We start from the raw sequence: 22779 nt of genomic DNA, 5'->3' as shown, positions 1-22779 counted from the left end.
GTGACAGGTGGCAGTTGACGCTAAACAACGAAAAGTGTGAGGTGATCCACATGAGTTTCAGAAGAAATCCGTTGAAATTCAATTACTCGATAAATACTACAATTCTCAAGGGTGTCAATTCAACAAAGTACCTGGGTGTTAAAATTACGAACAACTTCAGTTGGAAAGACCATATAGATAATACTGTGGGGAAGGCGAGCCAAAGGTTGCGTTTCATTGGCAGGACACTTATGAAGATGCAACAAGTCCACTAAAGAGACAGCTTACACTACACTCGTTCATATTTTGTTAGAATATTGCTGCGCGGTGCGGGATCCTTACTAGGTGGGATTGACGGGGAACATCGAAAGGGTGCAAAACAGGGCAGCTCGTTTTGTATTATCACCTAATAGGGGCAGATACGATACGCTAGTCGGGATGGAAGTCATTAAAGGAAAGACGTTTTTCGACGTGACGAGATTTATCTACGAAATTTCAGTCACCAACTTTCTCTTCCGAATGCGAAAATATTTTGTTGAGCCCAACCTACATAGGTAGGAATGATCATAAAACTGAAACAAGAGAAATTAGAGCTCGAACAGTTCGTGAACCCTCTGTCAAGCACTTAAATGTGAATTGGAGAGTAATCATGTAGATGCAGATGTAGACCGATAGACATACTCAAGGTACCCTTCGCCAACACCGTCATGTGGCTTTGCGGAGTATGAATGTAGATGTAGATCGCGTGGATTATTCCGTGACTGGACACTGCACACCACACAGTCACCTGTTGAAGGTGAAGACTTGTCGGTCGCGAAATGCGAATTCTCAGTCCCCCAAATGCGTCAGTTTTGCTTATTGACGAACCCATCCAAATCAAAGTGGACTTAGTCGGTAAACCAAATCACAAATGTGCATACTAATTCTCATCATGTCCGCGGCCAACAGTGCTGTTTGAAAATCCTAAAGCAAACTGTTCAAAAGTTATGATGATTTTTTCATATAGTTCAATAATTGTCATCCTGCACGTTGATGCATGCATTTCTCACGTTTCTACACCTACATCTACATCCATACTCCGCACGCCACCTGACTGTGTGTGATGGAGGGTACCCTGAGTACCTCTATCGGTTCTCCCTTCTATTCCAGTCTCGTATTGTTCGTGGAAAGGATTGTCGGTATGCTTCTGTGTGGGCTCTAATCTCTCTGATTTTATCCTCATGCTCTCTTCGCGAGATATACGTAGGAGGGGGCAATATACTGCTTGACTCTTCGGTGAACGTATGTTCTCGAAACTTCAACAAAAGCCCGTACCTCGAGCTACTGAGCGTCTCTCCTGCAGAGTCTTCCACTGGAGTTTATCTGTCATCTCCGTAACGCTTTCGCTATTACTAAATGATCCTGTAACGAAGCGCGCTGCTCTCCGTTGGATCTTCTCTCTCTCTCTTCTATCAACCCTATCTGGTACAGATCCCACACTGTTGAGCAGTATTCAAGCAGTGGGCGAACAAGCGTACTGTAACTGACTTCGTTTGTTTCCGGATCGCATTTCTTTAGGATTCTTCCAATGAATCTGTCTGGCATTTGCTTTACCGACGATCAACTTTATGTGATCATTCCATTTTAAATCACTCCTAATGCGTACTCCCAGATAATTTATAGAATTAACTGCTTCCAGTTGCTGACCTGCTATTTTGTAGCTAAATGATAAGGGATCTATCTTCTTATGTATTCGCGGCACATTACACTTGTCTACATTGAGATTCAATTGCCATTCCCTGCACCATGCGTTAATTCGTTGCAGATCCTCCTGCAATTCAGTACTATTTTCCATTGTTACAACCTCTCGATATACCACAGCATCACCCGCAAATAGCCTCAGTGAACTTCCGATGTCATCCACAAGGTCATTTATGTATATTGTGAAGAGCAACGGTCCTACGACACTCCCCTGCGGCACACCTGAAATAACTCTTACTTCGGAAGAGTTCTCTCTATTGAGAATGACATGCTGCGTTCTGCTATTTAGGAACTCTTCAATCCAATCACACAATTGGTCTGATAGTCCATATGCTCTTACTTTGTTCATTAAACGACTGTGGGGAACTGTATCGAACACTTTGCGGAAGTCAAGAAACTCTGCATCTTCCTGTGAACCCGTGTCTATGGCCCTCTGAGTCTCGTGGACGAATAGCGCGAGCTGCGTTTCACACGACCGTCTTTTTCGGAACCCATGCTGATTCCTACGAAGTACATTTCTAGTCTCCAGAAAAGTGATAATGCTCGAACATAATACGTGTTCCAAAATTCTACAACTGATCGACGTTAGAGATATAGGTCTGTAGTTCTGCACATCTGTTCAACGTCCGTTCTTGAAAACGGGGATGACCTGTTCCCTTTTCCAATCCTTTGGAACGCTACGCTCTTCTAGAGACCTACGGTACACCGCTGCAAGAAGGGGGGCAAGTTCCTTCGCGTACTCTGTGTAAAATCGATCTGGTATCCCATCAGGTCCAGCGGCCTTTCCTCTTTTGAGGTATTTTAATTGTTTCTCTATCCCTCTGTCGTCTATTTCGATATCTGCCATTTTGTCGTCTGTGCGACAATCTAGAGAAGGAACTACAGTGCAATCTCCCTCTGTGGAACAGCTTTGGAAGAAGACATTTAGTATTTCGGCCTTTAGTCTGTCATCCTCTGTTTCAGTACCATTTTGGTCAGAGTTTCCACGGTTTTGTCAAGCTCTTGTAGAAAAGCTCCGCATGCATCGCACTCGGTGACGGACTGGTCAGTAGTTCCAGCAAGACGCCTAGAGGGCAGCTCTCATTCCCAGTCCCGCTTTGAGGCTAGCCTTAATGACACCATAACAGTACACAGATGGTAACCGACAATTGTGTTCACGAATATTGAGTGGGTGCTCCACTTTGTTTTCAGACTGGCGGACTGGCCGGACCAGATGAGGTACCAGCGCAAGGCGACTCAGAAGACGGCGGCTGCCGAGCCGCTGGGCGAGTGCCCCAACTGCGGAGGGTGCAGCCGGCTGCGGCTGGACCCGACGAGCGACAAGTATGTGGTGGTGGTGCTGACGGTGCAGGGCCAGCCCGCCGAGCACCGCGTGCCGCCGCTGCCAGAGGCCTGCATCTGCTGCCTCTGCGGCAGCGCGCCGCCCAACGGCTACTGCTCGCGCTGCATGTGAGTACTCCAACTCCACTCCCTCACCAGTCCCCTTCTTTGATAAAGAAATATGATCAAATATTCGCCAGATTTCTTTGACAAAGCCTGCCGCTGTGGCTGAGCGGTTCTAGGCGCTTCACTGCTACGGTTTGTAATGTTCCCTCTTTCTGTTTATTTAGGTTTGATTTGTTTGATTGTTATTCTTTATTTCTATTATTCGGAATCTTTTTTTTTATTAAATTGAGCCTGAAACTTACGTAATAAATACTTCGCGTGAAGTACGATTTGCAGCATAAACAAAAATTAATTTCGGAAATGTAATCCACTGAATATTAAAAGTAAAGCTTTTGAACAACGCGCGTGACTGACTAGATACATTCAGAGGGTACGTACATTCGCGTGCGAGTGGTTGCGGTCTGATGAGAAATTTTCATTGTGAAATAATTTCGTCGTAACACACTCGGAGATTGCGAACGTACATTCAGAGTAGAGGCACGTACGTTCTATCATTCCCCGTGGCCTGGGTAAAAGAATGGCAATTATTTAAATCTAAGAGTATTTCTTTTGCATCGGACTAGTATTTTTATAAGAAAAAGAAGATTGCAGGTTCTGAATGTCTCGGCAAAACGAATCGGAAGTAATTTTAGCGGCCACGAAAGGAAAGTAGAGAGCACAATCACGTACCTCTATTGTTGAGCAGCGCCGTTTTGAAGATCTTCGGTTCCATCTAAAACTCGCCTTCTCTGCTTAACATAAATACTCCATAGGCATGGTAATAAGGCTTGTTGTGCGATGAAAATAATATAAAACACATCTTGCGTCTTTTAACTCATTCATTTACCACACACACTAGTAATTAGACAGTACGACATCCCACCAGCCCATCAGAACAAAAAGTAGTCGTTCATACAAGAAATAAAAAAACGAAGGGCGAAATTGTTCCTATGTCTCTCAAAGATAAAAAGTTTACCAGATATTTCTCTGGTGTGTCACTGGAACAATTTTTCAGCACCTCTGCGATTAAATCACAATATTTCAGTTCCTTTACAGGTTGCAGGTTCGAATCCTGCCTCGGGCATGGATGTGGGCGATGTCCTTAGGTTAGTTAGGTTAAATTAGTTCTAAGTTCTAGAGGACTTATCACCTCAGGGGAACTCGGGGTGGAACGGGATACTTAATGTTTAAACCTCTGATAAACTTCTTACGTTATTAGATTTTCAAACAGCTGAGTAGAACTGAAGGTTGTATTATAAGTTTTGTAAAAATAATTTTCTTTTGAAATATGACCATGTGCAGACTTCGTCACAAAGGTCAGTTACAAAACACTTCAAAATTATTTAAACTCTTTTTAAAGTTGTCTCTGAATGGCTCTTGAACGAAATTGTAATTAAATCATCATCATTTGAGTCGTATGCGCAGAATTACGTTCCTCCGTCCAATTGGTTTGCGCAAGCTTTTTTTAAATTTAGATGTCGTTTGTTTCTTCTCAGAAATTATATTAATGCAAGTTCTCTGCTTTAATAAATATTAAAACCACATTGAATAAACTTTCCAGACTCAAACTCGCGATGAACGTTGTCAAAAATTAATAATCTTTTCAAATAAATCACGAATACTTCTTCCGTAAGATAATTCTTCATAAATAAACTTTTGTAGTATACACTAGTTTATTATCTTCATATATACTACATATAGACGTGAACATTAGCCTTGACAAGATAGGACTGAACATTTACAACATGATTAAACTTTCTATGGCGTCATTGTTGTAGAAACATTACAAATTCTTATTTTTTCAGTTTTTAGAAGCACGGCGCAACAACTCGTTTCCAGGATCTTCTGTTTCTCTTTGGCTGTCGACCCGCGACGCATAGTGGCCAGCAATTTTCTCTCTGGTCCCAGCAGTGGAGATGCTCTCTCCGTTCGTTGCGCCGCCCTCTCCGTACATGAAACATAAAAATAAATACAAAACTTTATATAATTCACAAACATTACAAATATTACAAAATACATAAACAAAACACTAAATTAAACTTACATTCACCTGCAAACTGGGCTGATACTCGTGGATTTGTGACGCTTCAATTTCGCGTCCCACTACAACGTACTCACATTTCTCACTTTACTTGTTCTGATCATCACTAAATTGACACACCATATTTTTAGCGCAGCGCAATCTCACTTTCAATAATCCCTACAAAAGAATGGTCCTGACTAACAATAACCTATACCTTTCATGAATCACTTACCTCACAAAAATCTTACTCAAACTACTGCAATACAGCGATCGCCAATACTGCCAGCTAAATAAAAAATTCAAACTACTGAAGTCACTAACTACTGATAGGCATAGTTACCAAATGAAACATTTTGATAAAGAAGAAACAAGGTATTTACCTTAATAGTGTTCAAAAGTCATAATATATATATCAGTTCATGACATCCAGTGTTACAAATTTACTGTCTCTGATGGACACACGTCCAGATCATCCGCTCTCAAAACTCTCCCCACATCCACCACTACTGGCGGCTCACTTCCAACTGCGCAGCGCTACGCGCTGTTAACAGCCAACTGCCCAACACTACAATAGCAAATTCCAACAATGCAAACCAGCCACAGACTTCACACAGCACAGCCAGTAATTTTCATTTAGAGCGCTACATGGCATTACCAACATAAATACCTAAACAGCCTATTTACATAGGAAATACTTCTTAAAGTGATAAAAAACCTTGTAGTGTAACCTAATATACCTAATTTTAAAATCACTTAAAACAATACATTTTGCATTTTTTAAAGTTTTTCAAAGAAAGTCTTGCATATTTCACGTTCCGCCCCAACCGCGGAGCAGAATGGTATAAGATAATTTTTTTGTTAAATTATTGCATAACCGTTGAATTTGAATTACGAATATCGTATTAAACTATGACAAAATGTTGTATAACAATCAATTCAGACTAAGGAATGTGTAATTTAAACAATTGGTCATTTTTCAAAAAACAAAGTATTTTAATGTAATTCTGAAAAATGTACAATGCTTAATAACCACCAAACCACTAACTAATAGCCCTTTCGACAATAGTGACAAATCAGTATTTCCTCTTCATCTTCAGTATCTATGCCAGCACATGAATTGTGTGCCCACTCTAGCATGCGACCCAGCCCTCATTAGAAACGAAGTAGAAGTCCCCACAGTAGAGACACTCAGCATCCTCTCTGATTCCCTCTTCTCCATCAATTTCTTCCTTTTATTTTTCTTAAGGTCTTTGATGTCCTCTGTTTTGGTTTTTTTGGGTGTGCAGTTTGACATTTTTGCCTTAAGTTGCATTGCACCTGACGTCTCTGTCCTGACACTGTTTATATTTGTGCACCCTCCTCCTTTCTGTAGGCCTACTTTACGTGTGTCAGCATTCTGCAGTTCTTTATTTGGAGGAGGATCTGTTAATACGACGGTTTTTCCTTTTCGTCTTGTAGTCCGCCGAGTATTTTGACAGACTAGTGGGATTGGAATGACAGCCTCGGGCGATATCTGGAAAGCTGAGTTGTTCGGCGAACGTAGCTAGTTGGGAGAGTCTGGCATCCATGAACATCCAAGCTAGGTTTGCTTTCTACTTGCATCAAAATATGACGGGGCAGAACGGGACACTATCCCATTCTGCCCCGTCCCGTTGCGCCCCAAGAGCACTTTTGAGGTTAACAACTTTTATGGAGTGTAATAACTGACGTATTTAAACGCATTAAATAAAGTATAACAAACACCATGCACTTTAAGGGAATGTAATTTTAGGGTATACAATTAACAGCTTACCTGGCGTTGAAATTCACCAAACGTTAGAACAACGCAAGCGGTAACGTGACGAACAATTCACTTAGATCTCGCACTTCAAACTAAATCAGAATGGCTGCCCTCACTTCCCTTCCGTTCGGAGGTATAGTTCATGCCCATACAAATGGTTGCAACACTGTCCAGTCTAGGAAAGAGCAATTTCCCATTGTACCCCGCAATCCAGTTCTGCTCAGAGTTCTCCTATTGCTCAGAGCCACTGGAACCATTTTATCTTTGAAAAAATTTTTGACTTGTCACTAAACAGGGGAATTACACTGTCACATTTTTCATCAAATTTCGTGATGGCGGACGACATCTTGTTATGTGCTGCAGTTGCCACTACCACAATTGCACTGTTTGTATTTGGCAGAAAAGCGGCGGATAAAAAAGAAACATACTTTGATGAAGCCCTAGGTATTATCTCTAGATAATAAAATCATTCAGCAAAATACGTTAAAAGAGGTGCAAGTGAAAGAAGTCAGATCTTAATATATAAATTACTTACACATGGATGAGTATGTATTTCAGTATTTGCTCAGCAAAGTGGCTTCTCATATTACAAAACAGAATACTCTCTTCAGAAATGCTATATATGCAGGAGACAAAGAAAATGTCACACAGCGATTTTTTGATACATGAAAGAGGTACTCTAGTTTACAACACAGCACTCGAATATCACATTCCATATTGTTGTTGTGGTTTTCAGTCCTGAGACTGGTTTGATGCAGCTCTCCATGTTACTCTATGCTGTGCAAGCTTCTTCATCTCCCAGTACCTACTGCCACCTACATCATTCTGAATCTGCTTAGTGTATTCATTTCTTGGTCTCCCTCTACGATTTTTACCCTCCACGCTGCCCTCCAATACTAAATTGGTGGTCCTTTGATATCTCAGAACATGTCCTACCAACCGATCCCTTCTTCTAGTCAAGTTGTGCCACAAATTTCTCTTCTCCCCAATCCTATTCAACACTTCCTCATTAGTTATGTGATCTGCCCATCTAATCTTCAGCATTCTTCTGTAGCACCTCATTTCGAAAGCTTCTATTCTCTTTTTGTTCAAACTATTTATTGACCACGTTTCACTTCCATATATGGCTACACTCCATACAAATACTTTCAGAGAATACTTCCTGACACTTAAATCTACACTTGATGTTAACAAATTTGTCCTCTTCAGAAACGCCACATTAACCAAAACAATTCCAGAAACAGGTGAGGCGCTTTATAAAGCCCTGAAGGCGAAATATGTGTAGGTGAAGAAGTGTTTAGTACACCGTATGGGTAATAAGAACGATTTTTAATTTCGAATAATTTGATTAATGGAATTAGTGTTTCAACAACCAAATCAATAAAAAATACGAAACAGATGAAGCGCTTCTTAACTTGTAGCATCCAGAGTTCAAAAATAGGCAAAGTGGAATGGAAAGCGAAGAAAGAATTTATTTTAGAATGTGACCACATTCTCTATTCCGGCTTGCTGAAACGTTGCCTGTATGTTGCCAGACGTAGAGATGGATGGCTGTAGCTGCTATTGTGGACAAGAAGTCTCCTGCAGCAGATTCCACCTGCCCATCAACACACAATTCATAGCATGCACTGTGGCCTTGGTCGCCCATCACCCTAGTTGAAGAAAGTTTGTTACAAAAATGGGTCGAAGGAACAAGGTTATTTTGAAGCCATGTTTACAAAACCGCTCCAGAAACGTCAAATAGCTGTAGCAACGCCAGCGCTCGAAGTGGTTACATTTCACATTGTAGTGAACATAAGACGAACGACTCTTATGGTCAAATCCACGCCAAGGCCCTAGACCTCCTCATATTTATTTGACGACTGGCGAGATTTGACAAAGGTCCCTATAGCCATGAAATTTCTTTGACATAAGTATTTGACATATCAACATTGACAAAGACATATGATAGTGTAATACCGGCCTTACTGGTTTAAGGTGCCCGCTGTGTTTCTGTGTGTGGCAGCAGAGAGTGATCTGTTGGTAAATCAGTGATCTTGATCCGTGTTTCTGGTCAAAAATAGGCAAAAATGAGACAGGAATATTACTAATTCCTATTGTTTTTATCACACCCACTGATGGTGTCGTACCTCACAAGTGCACCCACTGTGTTTAATTAAAGCAGGTAGTAGTGAGCACACCGGACTCGTATTCGAGCGGCGACGATTCAAACTCGCGTCCGACCAGCCTAATTTAGGTTCTACTTGATTTTCCTACATATGTTCAGGAAAATGCCGGCACGGTTCCTTTAAGGGGAGACGAAAGGCAATTTTTATCCCTATTCGGCCAATGCTATTTCACCCTGTGAATAGGTACAATTTTCAAAAGAACTGTAAGTGATAAGACAATGAAATGTTTGCTGTATATGTACAACCTGTGTGCCTCAATTTACAAGTAAAATGAACATAATACCTCTTACGTGTTTTGAAGGAAAAAATTTCTTCTTTCACTAGTAAAATTTAACGTTTTTGTACATAAATTATTGTAAAACAGCTCTCAATTTACTTGTAATAACTTATCATCATCTGCAGTGAAAATTGACCAAATTTCGTGTTTCTAACACCATTGGTTTATCAAATAATGCTACCTGAAAGTACAAAAACGTAGTTTTGAGAAAAATCCATGTTAAGTTGAGTGTTGCAATTCTAGTATAGTTATTGATGAGAATTACTTACAGGGTGTTCGGAAAAGGGCTCCCTGATTTAAAAATTAAATATATCGAAAACAAAGATCGATAGAGGAATGCAGTAAACGGTATGTTTATTGTGAAAGCTGTAAGAAGTTTATACAGCAGTTTGAAATAAGTTACAAAAGCTGCTAACAGATGGCGCTGTACGCTGTACAGCTCGTATCATACATAAGTGAAATAATCGTATGAAAACAATCTTTGCAAACAATCACATCACAATGTTTTGAAAATGTTCACCATTTGCACTACAGAGGTGGCGCAAACGAAGGAATGAAATTCGCCATCACATTTCGTAGTGTCTCGACCGAAATGGATTCACATGCCACAGAGATCGCAGATTAAAGCTCGTCCAGCGTGGCGGGATGCTTCGGGTAGAAGATGTCTTTCACTGTGCCCCACAAAAACGTCACAGGGAGTCAAATCCGGCGAATATGGAGGTCAATCCATGCCTGCACCAGTAAATTTGGGGTATTCCAAAGCAATGACTCGATTCCCGAAGTATTCCTCAAGAAAGCAAACACTTGTTCGGTCCGATGTGGTCCGGCTCCATCTTGCATAAACCATTCAGTACCTGGTCGATCCTCTAACGCTTGCTGTGTGGAGACAAATTGTTCCAAAATTGCAACGTAACGTGCACGAGTGACCGTTTCTCGAATGAAAAAAGGGCCAATAATGCATCTGCTGCATACTGCACCCCACACAGTAACTTCAGGAGAATACAGGGGTTTCGCTTCACATCAATATGGCTTTTCGGAACCCCAAAATTGCCAGTTTTGCTTATTCACGTATCCATTCAAGTGGAAGTGTGCTTCATCTGTAAGCCAGATGCAGCCAACATCAAATCCTTCACTATCAATCATTGTGAGCATCTGATTAGCAAAGGCAACCTTTTGTTGCACACCTCGTACAGGTATGGCCTGGTGCGTTTGAATTTTGAATGGAAACGTGTAGACTCTTTATCAGTATTTTGTGCGTGCTGGAACGCTTCAAACCAGTCTCAGATGCAATTCTATGGACGGATGACATTGGATTTCGCTGAATAATTCTAGAAACTGTGGCGATATTTTCAGACATAACTGCGTTTTGCTTGCGGCCAATATGCCCCACTAGATCATCAGTTACGCAGCCTGTTCGTTGAAATTTTGCGAAAAGCGTACGAATGGATTTCGCATCATTTTCTTTTTTTCTTTATTGTGATTTTAAAACCTGTACAACAGGCAGGCCGGCAGTAGCATTCTACGCTGCTCTTCAGCCGTAGAATAGACAATGAGAAAAAACATAAGTTACATAATGGCGGGTAATAAAACCGTAGACACACAAACACAAAACCACGTAGCCATTCACACTCGACGATAATCGACACTAAAACTGTTGAGACAACGCACAAACACTGAAGATGTCGATGGCACATGTGAATGATGGAGTGTGACGGTGAACACAAAATACAAAACACGACGGCACACATGAGAAATGGATGGCGATGATCTCCGGCGCGTGAAAGTTCACGTAACATGTGCGAGTCCGGGGACCTGCCAAGAGGGGGAGAAGGGTGAGGGGGAGGGAGATGGGAGAGCAAAGATGCTAATGGCAGAGGAGATGGAAGGAGGAGTAGAGGGACAGGGGTTGGGGAAGTCTGGGGGAGGAGTGGGAAGAAAGGGAGAAGGGAGGGAAGGAGGAGAGAAGGAGGGAGGGTGCCCAAAGGAAAAAACACAGGAAGTGGGAGGGGAGGATCAAAGTTGATAGGAGGGGTAGATGGAGGGGAGGAGGGAGTAATCAGGGAGGGGGAGCTGGCGGAAGCCACCTTGGGAGAGGGTAAGGAGGGTAAAGATGGAGATCGGGTGGGACGTGAGAATACAGGTGTGGCATTGGGTGGGGGTGGGAGAGGATGGGTGAGACAAGTGGGTGAGGAGTATCGAGTTTACAGGAGGTGTAGAGAATCTGTATCTGTTCAAGGAAAAGGTAGTGGGGGAACGGAATTAGGTCATACAGGATCCGCGTGGGGTCACATCAAGTCCTTTTGGAACATTAAATCGTGCTTGGCCACTTCGCCTTGTTGCTGTAGGACTCTCTTCTAACCTATGGTACTCTAGCACCACAAAACGCGTTGTTCAATGGAGTATATGATTTTAAGCTCTTCCTTCAGTACGCTAACATCCTTTCACATTTCAATAGTGGAACTGATCACTTTGGGCGTTGGATCACTATTTATACTAGGCATTACATATGGCGATTACAGTGCCATCTGTTAGCAGCTTTTGTAACTATTATTTCAAACTGCTGCATAAACTACTTACAGCTTTCAAAATAAACATACCGTTTACTGCATTCCTCTATCGATCTTTGTTTTCGAGATATTTAATTTTGAAATCAGGGAGTCTTTTTCTGGACACCTGTACAATTATTATCCTGCACCATACAGAGCATCATCTGAACCATACTGATCTTCTTTTCTTCTCTTGGTCCCTCTTCTTTTCTGACTTCTACTGTGCATTTTAAATTAACAATATCTGCTTTGCAGATTCTCTCTTAATCTATTTGCACCAAGGATTTTGCAGTATTTCCACTAGATTTTATGCCCAACAATTCTAAAACATCCAGTTTTCTAATTACACCATCAATGAAGCATAAAAAGCGCTATAAACACCAAATTTGAGGGTTGTAAGCTGAACATACAGTTTTCAGTACCCAGTTCCAAATGACAGAACTCACACATTCATTTAAATTTTGGATTTTCCCATGAACATATTTCAACAAGGTATCATTACAAAAGTCTCTAAATATGGGTTTCATTTCATTCATTTCTGATGTGGGTAAAGAATATTTGTGGTCATATGTGGCACTTCTCTTCTACTTGCACCATGTTTCAGGATCATACAGGCAAAGACCATGCGCAGGATTTTAATTTGTGGAAACATTATGTAAAAAGGTAGCCCATACATTTTTCATGTTTTCTAAATTCCCTACATTTCTTCTTATGGCCAAGCCATAATTATTCTCTAATATATTTATTTCAACATTTGTCAGGTGACCTTTACCATCTATCTTCTTACCATCTTAAGATACTGTTTTTGACTTTTCTTTCAATAATCTTCTCAACCTGGACCCCTTTCCCTTCTGGACATGTCCAATGAAGTCTAATTTAGAAATTGTAACATAAGGACCACTGGGTTTTTCTGTACATACCCATCATAAGCCTTGCTGTCACTGTCCCCTAAATACAGTGTGTATCTGACACCTCTGTTTGCCACTGAACGATACTGGTAACTGTTGCGACTTCCATCCCACCACTTGGACCAGTATAGTTCATCTGACAGTTATGTTCATGCTCTTTCTCAGTTTCATTGCCCCAAGTTTTACAGTACTTGCTTAGAATCTCTACATCAATTACCTTGCTCGTATCAAATGATGTAGCTGTCACGACACCATTAAGTGAAGTGTGTCCACGTTTCTGGTAGCTGCCATCAAAACGTGCACAAATATCACCACTTTCACTCTCAGCATTTTCCTTGAGTGCTTCTTCAGCTGCTTCCTTCATTGAGGTGTTACGAACTTCATCAACAGCAGTACCAGTAACATTATTGTTAAGTCATAAATTTTGCAGGAGGATTTGGAATGTCAAGTATTGCAGATAAGTTTGCCTGCCTCCTAAGTACAACCATTAACACTCGAAAACAATAACAAATACGATAGGAAAAAAGAGTGTCGATAGTAGATACAGGGTAGGAAACAATGAAACGATAAAATAGAAGCATGAAATAATATTCAAGGCGTAAAAGACTGCTGTGCATTATCTTTGCATGGCGCAAAAAGGAAACCGTGGCATTTAACCGCCAACTTTCACAGATCGTCAGGAAAACCATCATATCTCACAAAAAAATTCTTATTTATATAAAACAAACATTGTTCACGCAGAAAAGACCAGGCATTTGAAATATTTTAAAATCTAAAAACCAAATTTTTGAAGCTCACTTGCTCTGTCTCCCCTTGAAGGGGCACAGCCGATTTCCTTCCCTACTCGGATGGGACCGATGATCTCTGTTTGGTCCACTCCCAGAAATGAACCAAACGATCTAAGACAGGAAAGATTTCTGCTGTGGAAACAAGTAAAACAATATCTTTACCCTGATGCAACGGAAACAAGCAGAATGGAGTCGAACCCAATATTTAGCGTGTCTTTTAACCCACTGTCAGTTGCATCCGGAAATGACCTCTGAGACTGACTGAATTCAAAATTTAGCCCAACTTTATTTCCCACTTTACAAAAGACTACGTATTAACAAAACTACGTACCCACAAACTGTTTTTAAAGTCGTATGCTAACCTTTGACTACACAGAACCTAATTTGAATTGTAGTGTATCTGGTCTGAATACAACTTGTCTTTATATTAAACGTGCAACAGACGTAAAAACCCTTAAGAAATTGCCACTTCCCTCCCGTATTATCATTGACAGATTTCCCTAAAGCACAACAGCGAACAGCAAGCAGTCAGCGGCTAAGCCAGATATCTATTTTTAAATAAAGTTTTCAAAAAGTATTCGTAGTGTTGCATACCATATGATGCAATGTGGTAATTTGTTACGATAAACCTTATTTAAACAGTAGGACGGAGAGAGTGGTTATTACTATGATAATGTATTCAAAGACAAAGATTTTAGAATAAAGTATTCATTCGAAAAGCCAGAGTAAATCTTGCGTGATATTCACACACAACATTGGTATGAACAATACTATGCTAAACAAAGCGAAGAATATTTTAAAATGGGTACAACGCTAACAGAGGATTTCTGTAAAAGCCAAACAGCTTGATCAGTTGATTTGTTAATTCATGACTCCAGGAAGTCGGGTGGTCTTACTCTCAGCTCTGAGCAAGAGAACAAAGTTAACTAGCTGGCAACAATCATTCCAACAAACTAGCTGCACAGTTGCCTCAAACTTATCTTGAAAAAACTATTCAAAATTTGTATTCTCTTCGCCTTTCAATATATACATCAATTCATCCTTGCCCTCCTTCGAAATAAATCTTTCTTCATATAACAGATACAATCACAACTCAACATAGCACTAATGAGAGACTCCAACCAACAATGTATCACACCTTGCCACAACAATATTAAAGACTGTTTAACAGTTTAGTATCATAATTTTCTCAAATAGCACAAATATTTACACATTAGTGAGTAAGTGATTTATATGGCTCAAAGACTATTTACGACTGCAAGAGACTGACTGACTCGTGACATAAAAACTATGTGGATACAATGTGGAACATTGCGTGTACAATGTACTGACTATATCTGATATAGAATTGCTGATAGTAGGATTGCCATTTTGAATACCGAGTGTAGTTTTATGAATTACGACAACGTTTAGTCGCATATAAGAGGATGACATGTACTGAAATGTAGCTAGGAAAATCCTTTACGAAAAAAGATATAGCTTCATAAATGGAAAAGGTACGTTCAATTCCTTGGTTATTTTAACTTCTCCCTTGTCTGTGGTTCAGGACATTATTTAGCGTGACGTAACTCGTTGGGACTTTTATATCCTGGGAAATCAATAGAGCCTGCACAACGGTCGTTTATGCTCTATCTTAAGAGATTAAATTCTGAACTTCATTGAAATTGATACACAACTTTGACACTGATTCCCATACTGCAGAGTGAATATGTCATAGCACCCAAGACGGCTTCCCCCAATGCGTACGATTGTGCCTTCGATTATTTTAAGAATTTTCAGAGCTGAAGATCGCCGGAATTCTCCAGAGCCACAGAGATTTTATACCAGATGGTGCAATTAATTTTATATCTGGAACAGTGAGAGGTAATTGTGTAAAAATATTGGGGAAGGGACTTGTCTCGCCCAAAAAGTTCCATTCTAGTAATTACTCAATATTCAGTCATATTAATATTACTTCAACTTTCAAAGGAGAAGTAAATTTTTTCACATTTCTGTTCGGGGCGGTCGTCCCATGACGCTTGTTAAAAGTTCATTGTTGATCCAGTCACTCGATTTTTTTACTACCGAGGGCAGCTGTCCCTCTGCCCAAACACGTTGAGCTAACTTGCGACTGTACACGCAATGTTCCACATTATATTCAGAGTTTTTTTTATATCGGGAGTCACAGACAATCTCTCTCGCAGGTGTAAGGAATCTGAGTTATACGATACTACGACAGAAACCCAGTTTTTGTGGCGCTTTGTCCCTTCCATGCTGCATGCGTATCCTCTTGCTATTCTTTTCCCCTCCCTTAGGCAACATGTCTAAGATGTGATTCAGAAAGGTGTTCATGCAATTGCAGGCCCTGTGCAATCCTGCTCTCGTTAACTGAATGGCACTTTGCTTTTGGAGGCTGCTTCTGATTCTCAATAACAACACCTGCTGGCTGCCTCACTTCTCCACAGCTACTTTGTTCGTGTTGAGGCCCATAGAACTTTGAATTCTTCCCCTGGTGTAATTTACATCAGGCTGCTCGATGGTCTCAGGCCAAAATTCAATCATACTCCTCTGATCAGGGTGTCCTTGCCGTCCATCGGGTAATTAAAAAGATAGATTCCTCCTTGGTGCTCACCCACACTCTTTTCCTCACCTTTGATAGTGGTGCTGGCGTCCAAGATCAAAACAGGCTATGAAATTCACACAGTCTGGCCGTACATTCCGAATCTGATGCGCTGCTACGCGTGTCATCGTTTCAACCACACTAAACTGTCTTGCCGACACCCAGCCAAATGTGTAACCTGTGGTAGGTGCCGCGTCCTCCTCCTCCTCCTCCTCCTCCCCACTGTATTACCTGGCGGCGGGATTGTCCCGTGTATCTTGATGAACAGGCTGTCCAGGAGATTCGGATAAAGGAAAGTGTCTGACCAGTAGCTTACAAGTTATTCACGAGTCACAAACCCTGTGTTCTCCCAACTGGCACCTACAGTTCTGTTCTTGTTACCCCTCGCTCCATGAAGAACATGATCACGCAGACATGTGACCTCAAATTAAACTCTGAGGTTGTGTAATCGCCCATTGTCAAGTTAGCATCGCCATCCCCCTGTCCCACTGTGCAAGAACCCGTCAAACTATCTCCTCAAGGGGCGAAGCCACCAGCTACACAACGAACAGGCAGGAAAGGACAGGAGTACTCTGTAAAGACTTCGTCCATTCCTCGATCCAAACACCACCCAAGTCTTCTTCTAACTGGAAAGGTTCGAAGAAGTCCACCAAAGGCAAACGGTCTTCCCCTTCGTCAACTCGAAGATCGTCTTTGACTGTCACCACATGGTACCTTAGGCCAGTGACCCTCTGTATCGCTGGTGTGCACCACCAAACGCTTTCCAGCGTTGGACTCCACAGACCGACAGCAGAAGCAGGCTGAAATTTCTGTGGACCCCATGGAGCAGGATCCTCCTGCTTCTGTGCCCTGTAGCAGCGACTCTACACCGGCTGTCACTCGGCAGCCGCCGAGTTGATACCCTACATCTCTTGTCTCCTCATGACTGTCCTCCAACGGAACGTTCGCAGTCTTCGGGCCCACAGAAAGGATTTACGGCTGCTTTCAGCATCGCAGCATCTCCTTGTACTCTGCCTTCAGGAAACTAAATTGCGCCCTAACGAATGCTTCGAGCTTTCACATTACTCACTGATTTGTTTTGACCTTCCCCTGAAGTCGACATTCCATCTCTTGGTGGGGGTGTCATGCTGCTAATATGGGATGACGTTCGTAGTCAACCCATCTCCCTGACTACCCTTTTTCAAGCTGTTGCAGTTCTTTCCCTTCGCTGTCTTACTTTTTCCCTCTGTACCATTTATGTATCTCTGTCATTCGATGTCACCTGGGCAGACTTCCTTCAGCTCTCCCGTTTTTGCTACTCGATTACTTTAATGCACATCATCCCCTTTGGGGCTTTCCCAGGATCTGTCAGAGAGGTGCCCTGTTGGCTGACCTTTTTTACGAACTACTTCTTCCTTAACACTGAGACACCCACTTTCCTTTCTGATTCCTCGCACATGTATTACATTTGGATCTATCCTTTTGCACTGTCCAGCTTGCCAATCGCCTTGAGTGGTTCGTTCTTTTCGACATCTACTAGAGCGATCTTTTCCCATGACCTATGCGTTTAACTCCTACCCCATCTGCATCTACGGCCGATGTATGCTTAGTATGGCTGACTGGCAGCTTTACTTCTCTCTGGCGATCTGAGAAGAAGATTTCCCCAGGTGGACTCTCTCACCAACGTTATCCTTCCTGCTGCAGAGCGTTCCATTCCTTGCACTTCCTCCTTACCACGCCGTGTCCCAGCCCCTTGTTGTACTGAGGCATACCACGATGCCATTCACACACGGAGACGTGCTCTCCACGTTTTTAACTGTCATTCTACGATGGCAAAATGCATTCATTGCAAAGTGTCGCCACGTTCTTCGAGAAAGCAAACGAGCTATCTGGATTTCATTCACTAGCTCTTTTAACAGTTCCGCCGGCTCTCTGGGACCAAGATCCATTCCCCCATTTCCTGCCTCACAGGAGCAGACGACGTTATCATGGACCCTTTTGCTATCTCCAACACCTTGGTCCACCATTTTGCGAAAGTATCTAGCTCTTTCCACTATCACCCCGCCTTATCCATCGGAAACGAGCGGAGGAAGGTAGGATGACACCCTTCTCTTCTCCCAATCGTGAGTGCTACAATGCCGCCTTCATTGTGAGGGAGCTCGATCATGGTCTGTTCATCCCGATGCTCCACTCCAGGGCCGGACACCATTCACATTCAGATGTTGCAGCACCTTTCTCTTGGTGGCAAGCACTTTCTGCTTGACACCTACAACCACATCTGGGCACAGAGCACATTTCCGGGACTCTGGCGTGAAGCCACCGTCATACCCATACCTGAGCCCGGTAAGGACAAAAACCTTCCTTCTAGCTCGAGTCTCGCAATTTACTGACGAATATAGAGTGTGGATTTCGAGCACGGCGTTTTGCAGTTCACCATCTCGTTAGTATGTCCACCCATGTCATGGATGATTTTCTGCGGAAATCCCAGGCTGTGGTCGTGTTCTTCGATTTGGAAAAGGTCTAAGACACTTGCTGGAGAACTGGTATCCTCCGTACTCTTTACACGTGAGGCTTCCTTGGCTGCCAGCTCTGTTTCCTTCAAGCATTTTCAAAACATCGAGTTTTAAAAGTGTGTGTGGGTTCTGCCTTGTCGGACACCTTTATCCAGGAAAACGGTGTGCCTCAGGGTTCCGCCCTGAGGGGGTGTCGTCGTCTTTGCTATCGCCATTAAACCTATCATGGCCTGTCTCCAACCAGGCATCTCCAGCTCCCTTTATGTCGACGATTTTGCCATCTATTGCAGTTCTCCATGGACCTGTCTCACTGAGCAGCTTCTTCAGCTGTGTCTTGATAGTCTTTACTCCTGGAGCATCGACAATGGCTCCCGCTTTCCCACTGACAAAATCATCTGTATGAACTTCTGGCGAAGCAAGTGGTTTCTCCCACCATCTTTACATCTTTGGCCTGTTGACCTATCGTTCGTTGAAACTACGAAATTCCTGGGGCTCATGCTCGATAGGAAACACTCTTGGTCCTCCCATTCCTCGTACCTGATAGCCCGCTGTACACGGTTCCTCAATGTCTTTTGTGTCCTCAATGATACCTCCTGGGGTGCTGATCGAACCACCCTCCTCCGTTTGTACCGTCCTATTGTCCGTTAGAAACTCGACTATGGGCGCTTTGTTTATGCGTCTGCACGTATATCTGTGCATCTGACCTTCTGTCCTTCTCCATATCAACACTATCCACCATCATTGCATGTTTGGCCACGGGCGCCTTTTACACTTGCTGAGAGTCTGTATGCTGAAGCTCCTGAGCTAGCACTGTCCTACCGCCGTGACTTCTCAGCCGTTTGTCTGCTATGCGTGGCCAACCATCCTATGCGTCCTTCTTTGATGATTCCTTTGGTCGTCAGTATGGGACTCACCCTCTTCTGTTACCTCCTGGAGTCCGCTTTCGGCACTTGCTACGGCGGCTTAACTTCACACTATCGGTGCCATTCCCGTTGGGTGTGAACCCTTCACTACTTTGGCTTCGTGAAGCGGCCCATGCTAACTTTGGCCTTCATTAGCTTCCTAAGGACACTACTTCAGTTTCACGATCGTCGCATGGAACTTCGCGATCGTACCTTTTTATACACTGATGGCTCTCGGACTGACCGTGGTATCAGGTGTGCCTTCGTCATTGGCACCCGTGTCTTTCGATATCGGCTTCTGGCACACATCTCAGTGTTTACAGCCCAGCTCTTTGCCTTGTATCAGGCCACGGGGTACATCCAGTGACACAGCATTTCCAGTTGTCCTCTGCTCAGACTGACTCAGTGCCCTTCAAAGCCTATGTGCGCTGTACACCCCCCCCCCCCCCCCCCCCCCCCCCGCAAATCCCATATTGCAGTGGGTCCAGGAAAACTCTCACTTGTTCACTCTTGGTGGAACCAGTGTCATGTTTCTGTGGGTTCCTGGTCATGTCAGTCTGCCAGGAAACTAGGCTGCCAGCGTTGCAGTCCTCGTACCTCAGCCTGCGAGTACCTATATTCCCTCCGATGATATGTGAGGAGGTGGTGTCCCTTGGGCATCGCCAATGGTCCTCCCTTAGCAGGAATAAGCTTCGGCTTATTAAGCCTCTCCCAGTGGCTTGGACGACCTTCTCTCGGCCCTCCCGCTGGGAGTAGTTTATTTTAACTCGGTTGCGTATTGGGCGCTGCCTTTTTAGCCCTCGTCTTTTGCTAAGTGGCGCTACCCCACCAGTTGGACACATTGCGACCAAGTTTTAACTGTCCACAACTTGCTGGTGGAATGCCCATGTTTTAATAGTTTACATTCCCGTTTGGGTTTGCTGTCTGAATTATCAGTCGTTTCAGCAAATGACTTGCGGGCTGTTACTTTATATCCGCCAAAGCAATATGGTGAAGGCCATTTAATTTTTCGTTTTGGGCTTCCGTTTCTGTACGGTGCCTTTTTTTTACCCGTTTTTCCAAGTGCCTGTTTTTAGCTGTCGTATGTCAATTGGGTCTGACGTGTAGTCGTTTTTAACTCTTCACTGTCTTCGTGTTCTATAGTTTTCACTTGGGGTGCGTATGACAAAGGTTGTTTTTGCGCCATAAACAAAACCAAACCAAACTACGTCGGAACATAGCTAGCGCTCGCTCTCTCGCTCGCTCTCTCGCTCTCTCTCTCGCTCTCTCTCTCTCTCTCTCTCTCTCTCTCTCTCTCTTTATTTCTCTCTCTCTTTATTTCTCTCTCTCTCTCTCGCTCTCTCTCTCTCTCTCTCTCTCTCTCTCTCTCTCTTTATTTCTCTCTCTCTTTATTTCTCTCTCTCTCTCTCTCTCTCTCTCTCTCTTTATTTCTCTCTCTCTCTCTCTCTCTCTCTTTATTTCTCTCTCTCTCTTTATTTCTCTCTCTCTCTTTATTTCTCTCTCTCTCTCTCTCTCTCTTTATTTCTTTATCTGACATGTGCACATTACTCAGTTCGTTTTTACATGGAGGAAGTTTAGTTGTTTAACAAATAGCTTTTTAAACGCTACCACCCCTTACGAAATGCAGACTTCACAATAACTTAGCAGATGAAGTGATCAGCTTTTGAGTGAATGTATGGGAACAAAGGAAAGGATTTCAAAAGCTTGTGTGGGATCCAACATGCTGCAACAGGCAAAGAACAGGACAGAAAGTCATTGCTGATAACTTAAGACTTCGTTAATAAGTTTTATAAGGATAGTGTTTTAGAGAAATTTTCCAATTCAAAGAATAACACAGCGTTTAACATTTATTACTTGATACTATAATGTTTTACTACACAATTTGAATTAACCTTCTTTCTCTTCATTTTTATAGTAATTACTTTAGCATTTAGGTCGTACCATAACAGACTCTCTGAAAAATTCGGTAAGTTTTACTAAACTAATGGCTCAACTTTACTTTCACATTGCCATTGGTTACAGCCACTGTAAAAGTTACGGATATTTAACTACAATGACAGGTACAGATGTCAATGTTGTATCATAATGTTGTACTAATATAAACAAATATTTGGACTAATTTCCAATGGTGCTAGTACAATTTTACGACTAAAAATATTTCTGTAAAAATATTCGTATTTCAAAAGGCTTTAGTAGTTTGTTTTGGTAACCTGCTCACTGTAGTCACGTCGCTTAGGGGTGGTGTGGCTTTCGAAATGTTGTCCACAGGAGATAAGAACCCATAGTCAAGCAACCCTTGAGAGCGTGGGACACGCCTGGGCCAAGGCAATGCAAAAACTGAACATTTTACACAAGGTAATATGGAAGACGCTCGAAATTTTGTGAAAAATAAGGGTAAGCTATAGGCAACTACGGTTAAAATAAAATGTACAAGAGCCAAGAGGGAACAAGAAGAGTGGAAGACGAAAAACGAAGTGCACGGATTAAAAAGGATATAAAACAGGCATGTAACCTTTTGCTCCTACTATCTAACCTATACATCGAAGAAGCAATGATGAAAATAAAAGAAAAGTCCAAGAGGCAATTAAAATTAAAGGTCTAAGGATATCAGTGATAAGATTAGCACGTGACATTGCTGTCCTCAGTGAAAGTCAAGAGGAACGACGTGACCTGACGAATGGAATGAACTGTCCAATGAGTACAGAATATCGACTGAGCGTAAATCGAAGAAAGCCGAAAGGAATAAGAAGTAGGAGAAATCTGAACAGCGAGAAACTTAACAACAGGATTGGTAACGACGAAGCACATGAAGCTAAGGATTTCTGCCACCTAGGCAGCAAAATAACCCATGACGAACGAAGCAAGGGCGACATCTAAAGCAGACAAGCAATGGCAAAAGGAGCGTTCTCGGCAAAGATAAGTCCACTAGTGTCAATAAGTCTTAATTCGAGGAAGAAATTTCAGAGATTGTGCGTATGGAGCACAGAATTGTATGCTAGTGAAACATGGTCTCTGGAAAATCCTAAAAAGAAGAGAATCGAAGCGTTTGAGGTGTGGTGTTACAGAAGAATGTTGAAAATTAGGTGAACTGGTAACGTGAGGAATGAGGTGGTACACCAGAGCACAGACAAGGAAAGGAATATATGGAAAAC

General features: G+C 42.4%; 1 protein-coding gene across 1 annotated transcript in view; it reads left to right on the top strand.

The window, feature by feature from the left end:
- LOC126336108 (uncharacterized) overlaps positions 1-22779 on the top strand; it is a 64466-nt gene that overhangs the window by 26933 nt on the left and 14754 nt on the right. The window contains exon 2 of the mRNA XM_049999587.1: positions 2911-3168. Within this exon, the coding sequence (XP_049855544.1) occupies positions 2911-3168 (258 nt within the window). The remainder of the gene's footprint in view (positions 1-2910; positions 3169-22779) is intronic.

Source organism: Schistocerca gregaria, chromosome 2 (assembly GCF_023897955.1).
Source record: "Schistocerca gregaria isolate iqSchGreg1 chromosome 2, iqSchGreg1.2, whole genome shotgun sequence".
Lineage (NCBI taxonomy): Eukaryota > Metazoa > Arthropoda > Insecta > Orthoptera > Acrididae > Schistocerca > Schistocerca gregaria.
This window is presented reverse-complemented; position numbering and strand designations above follow the sequence as displayed.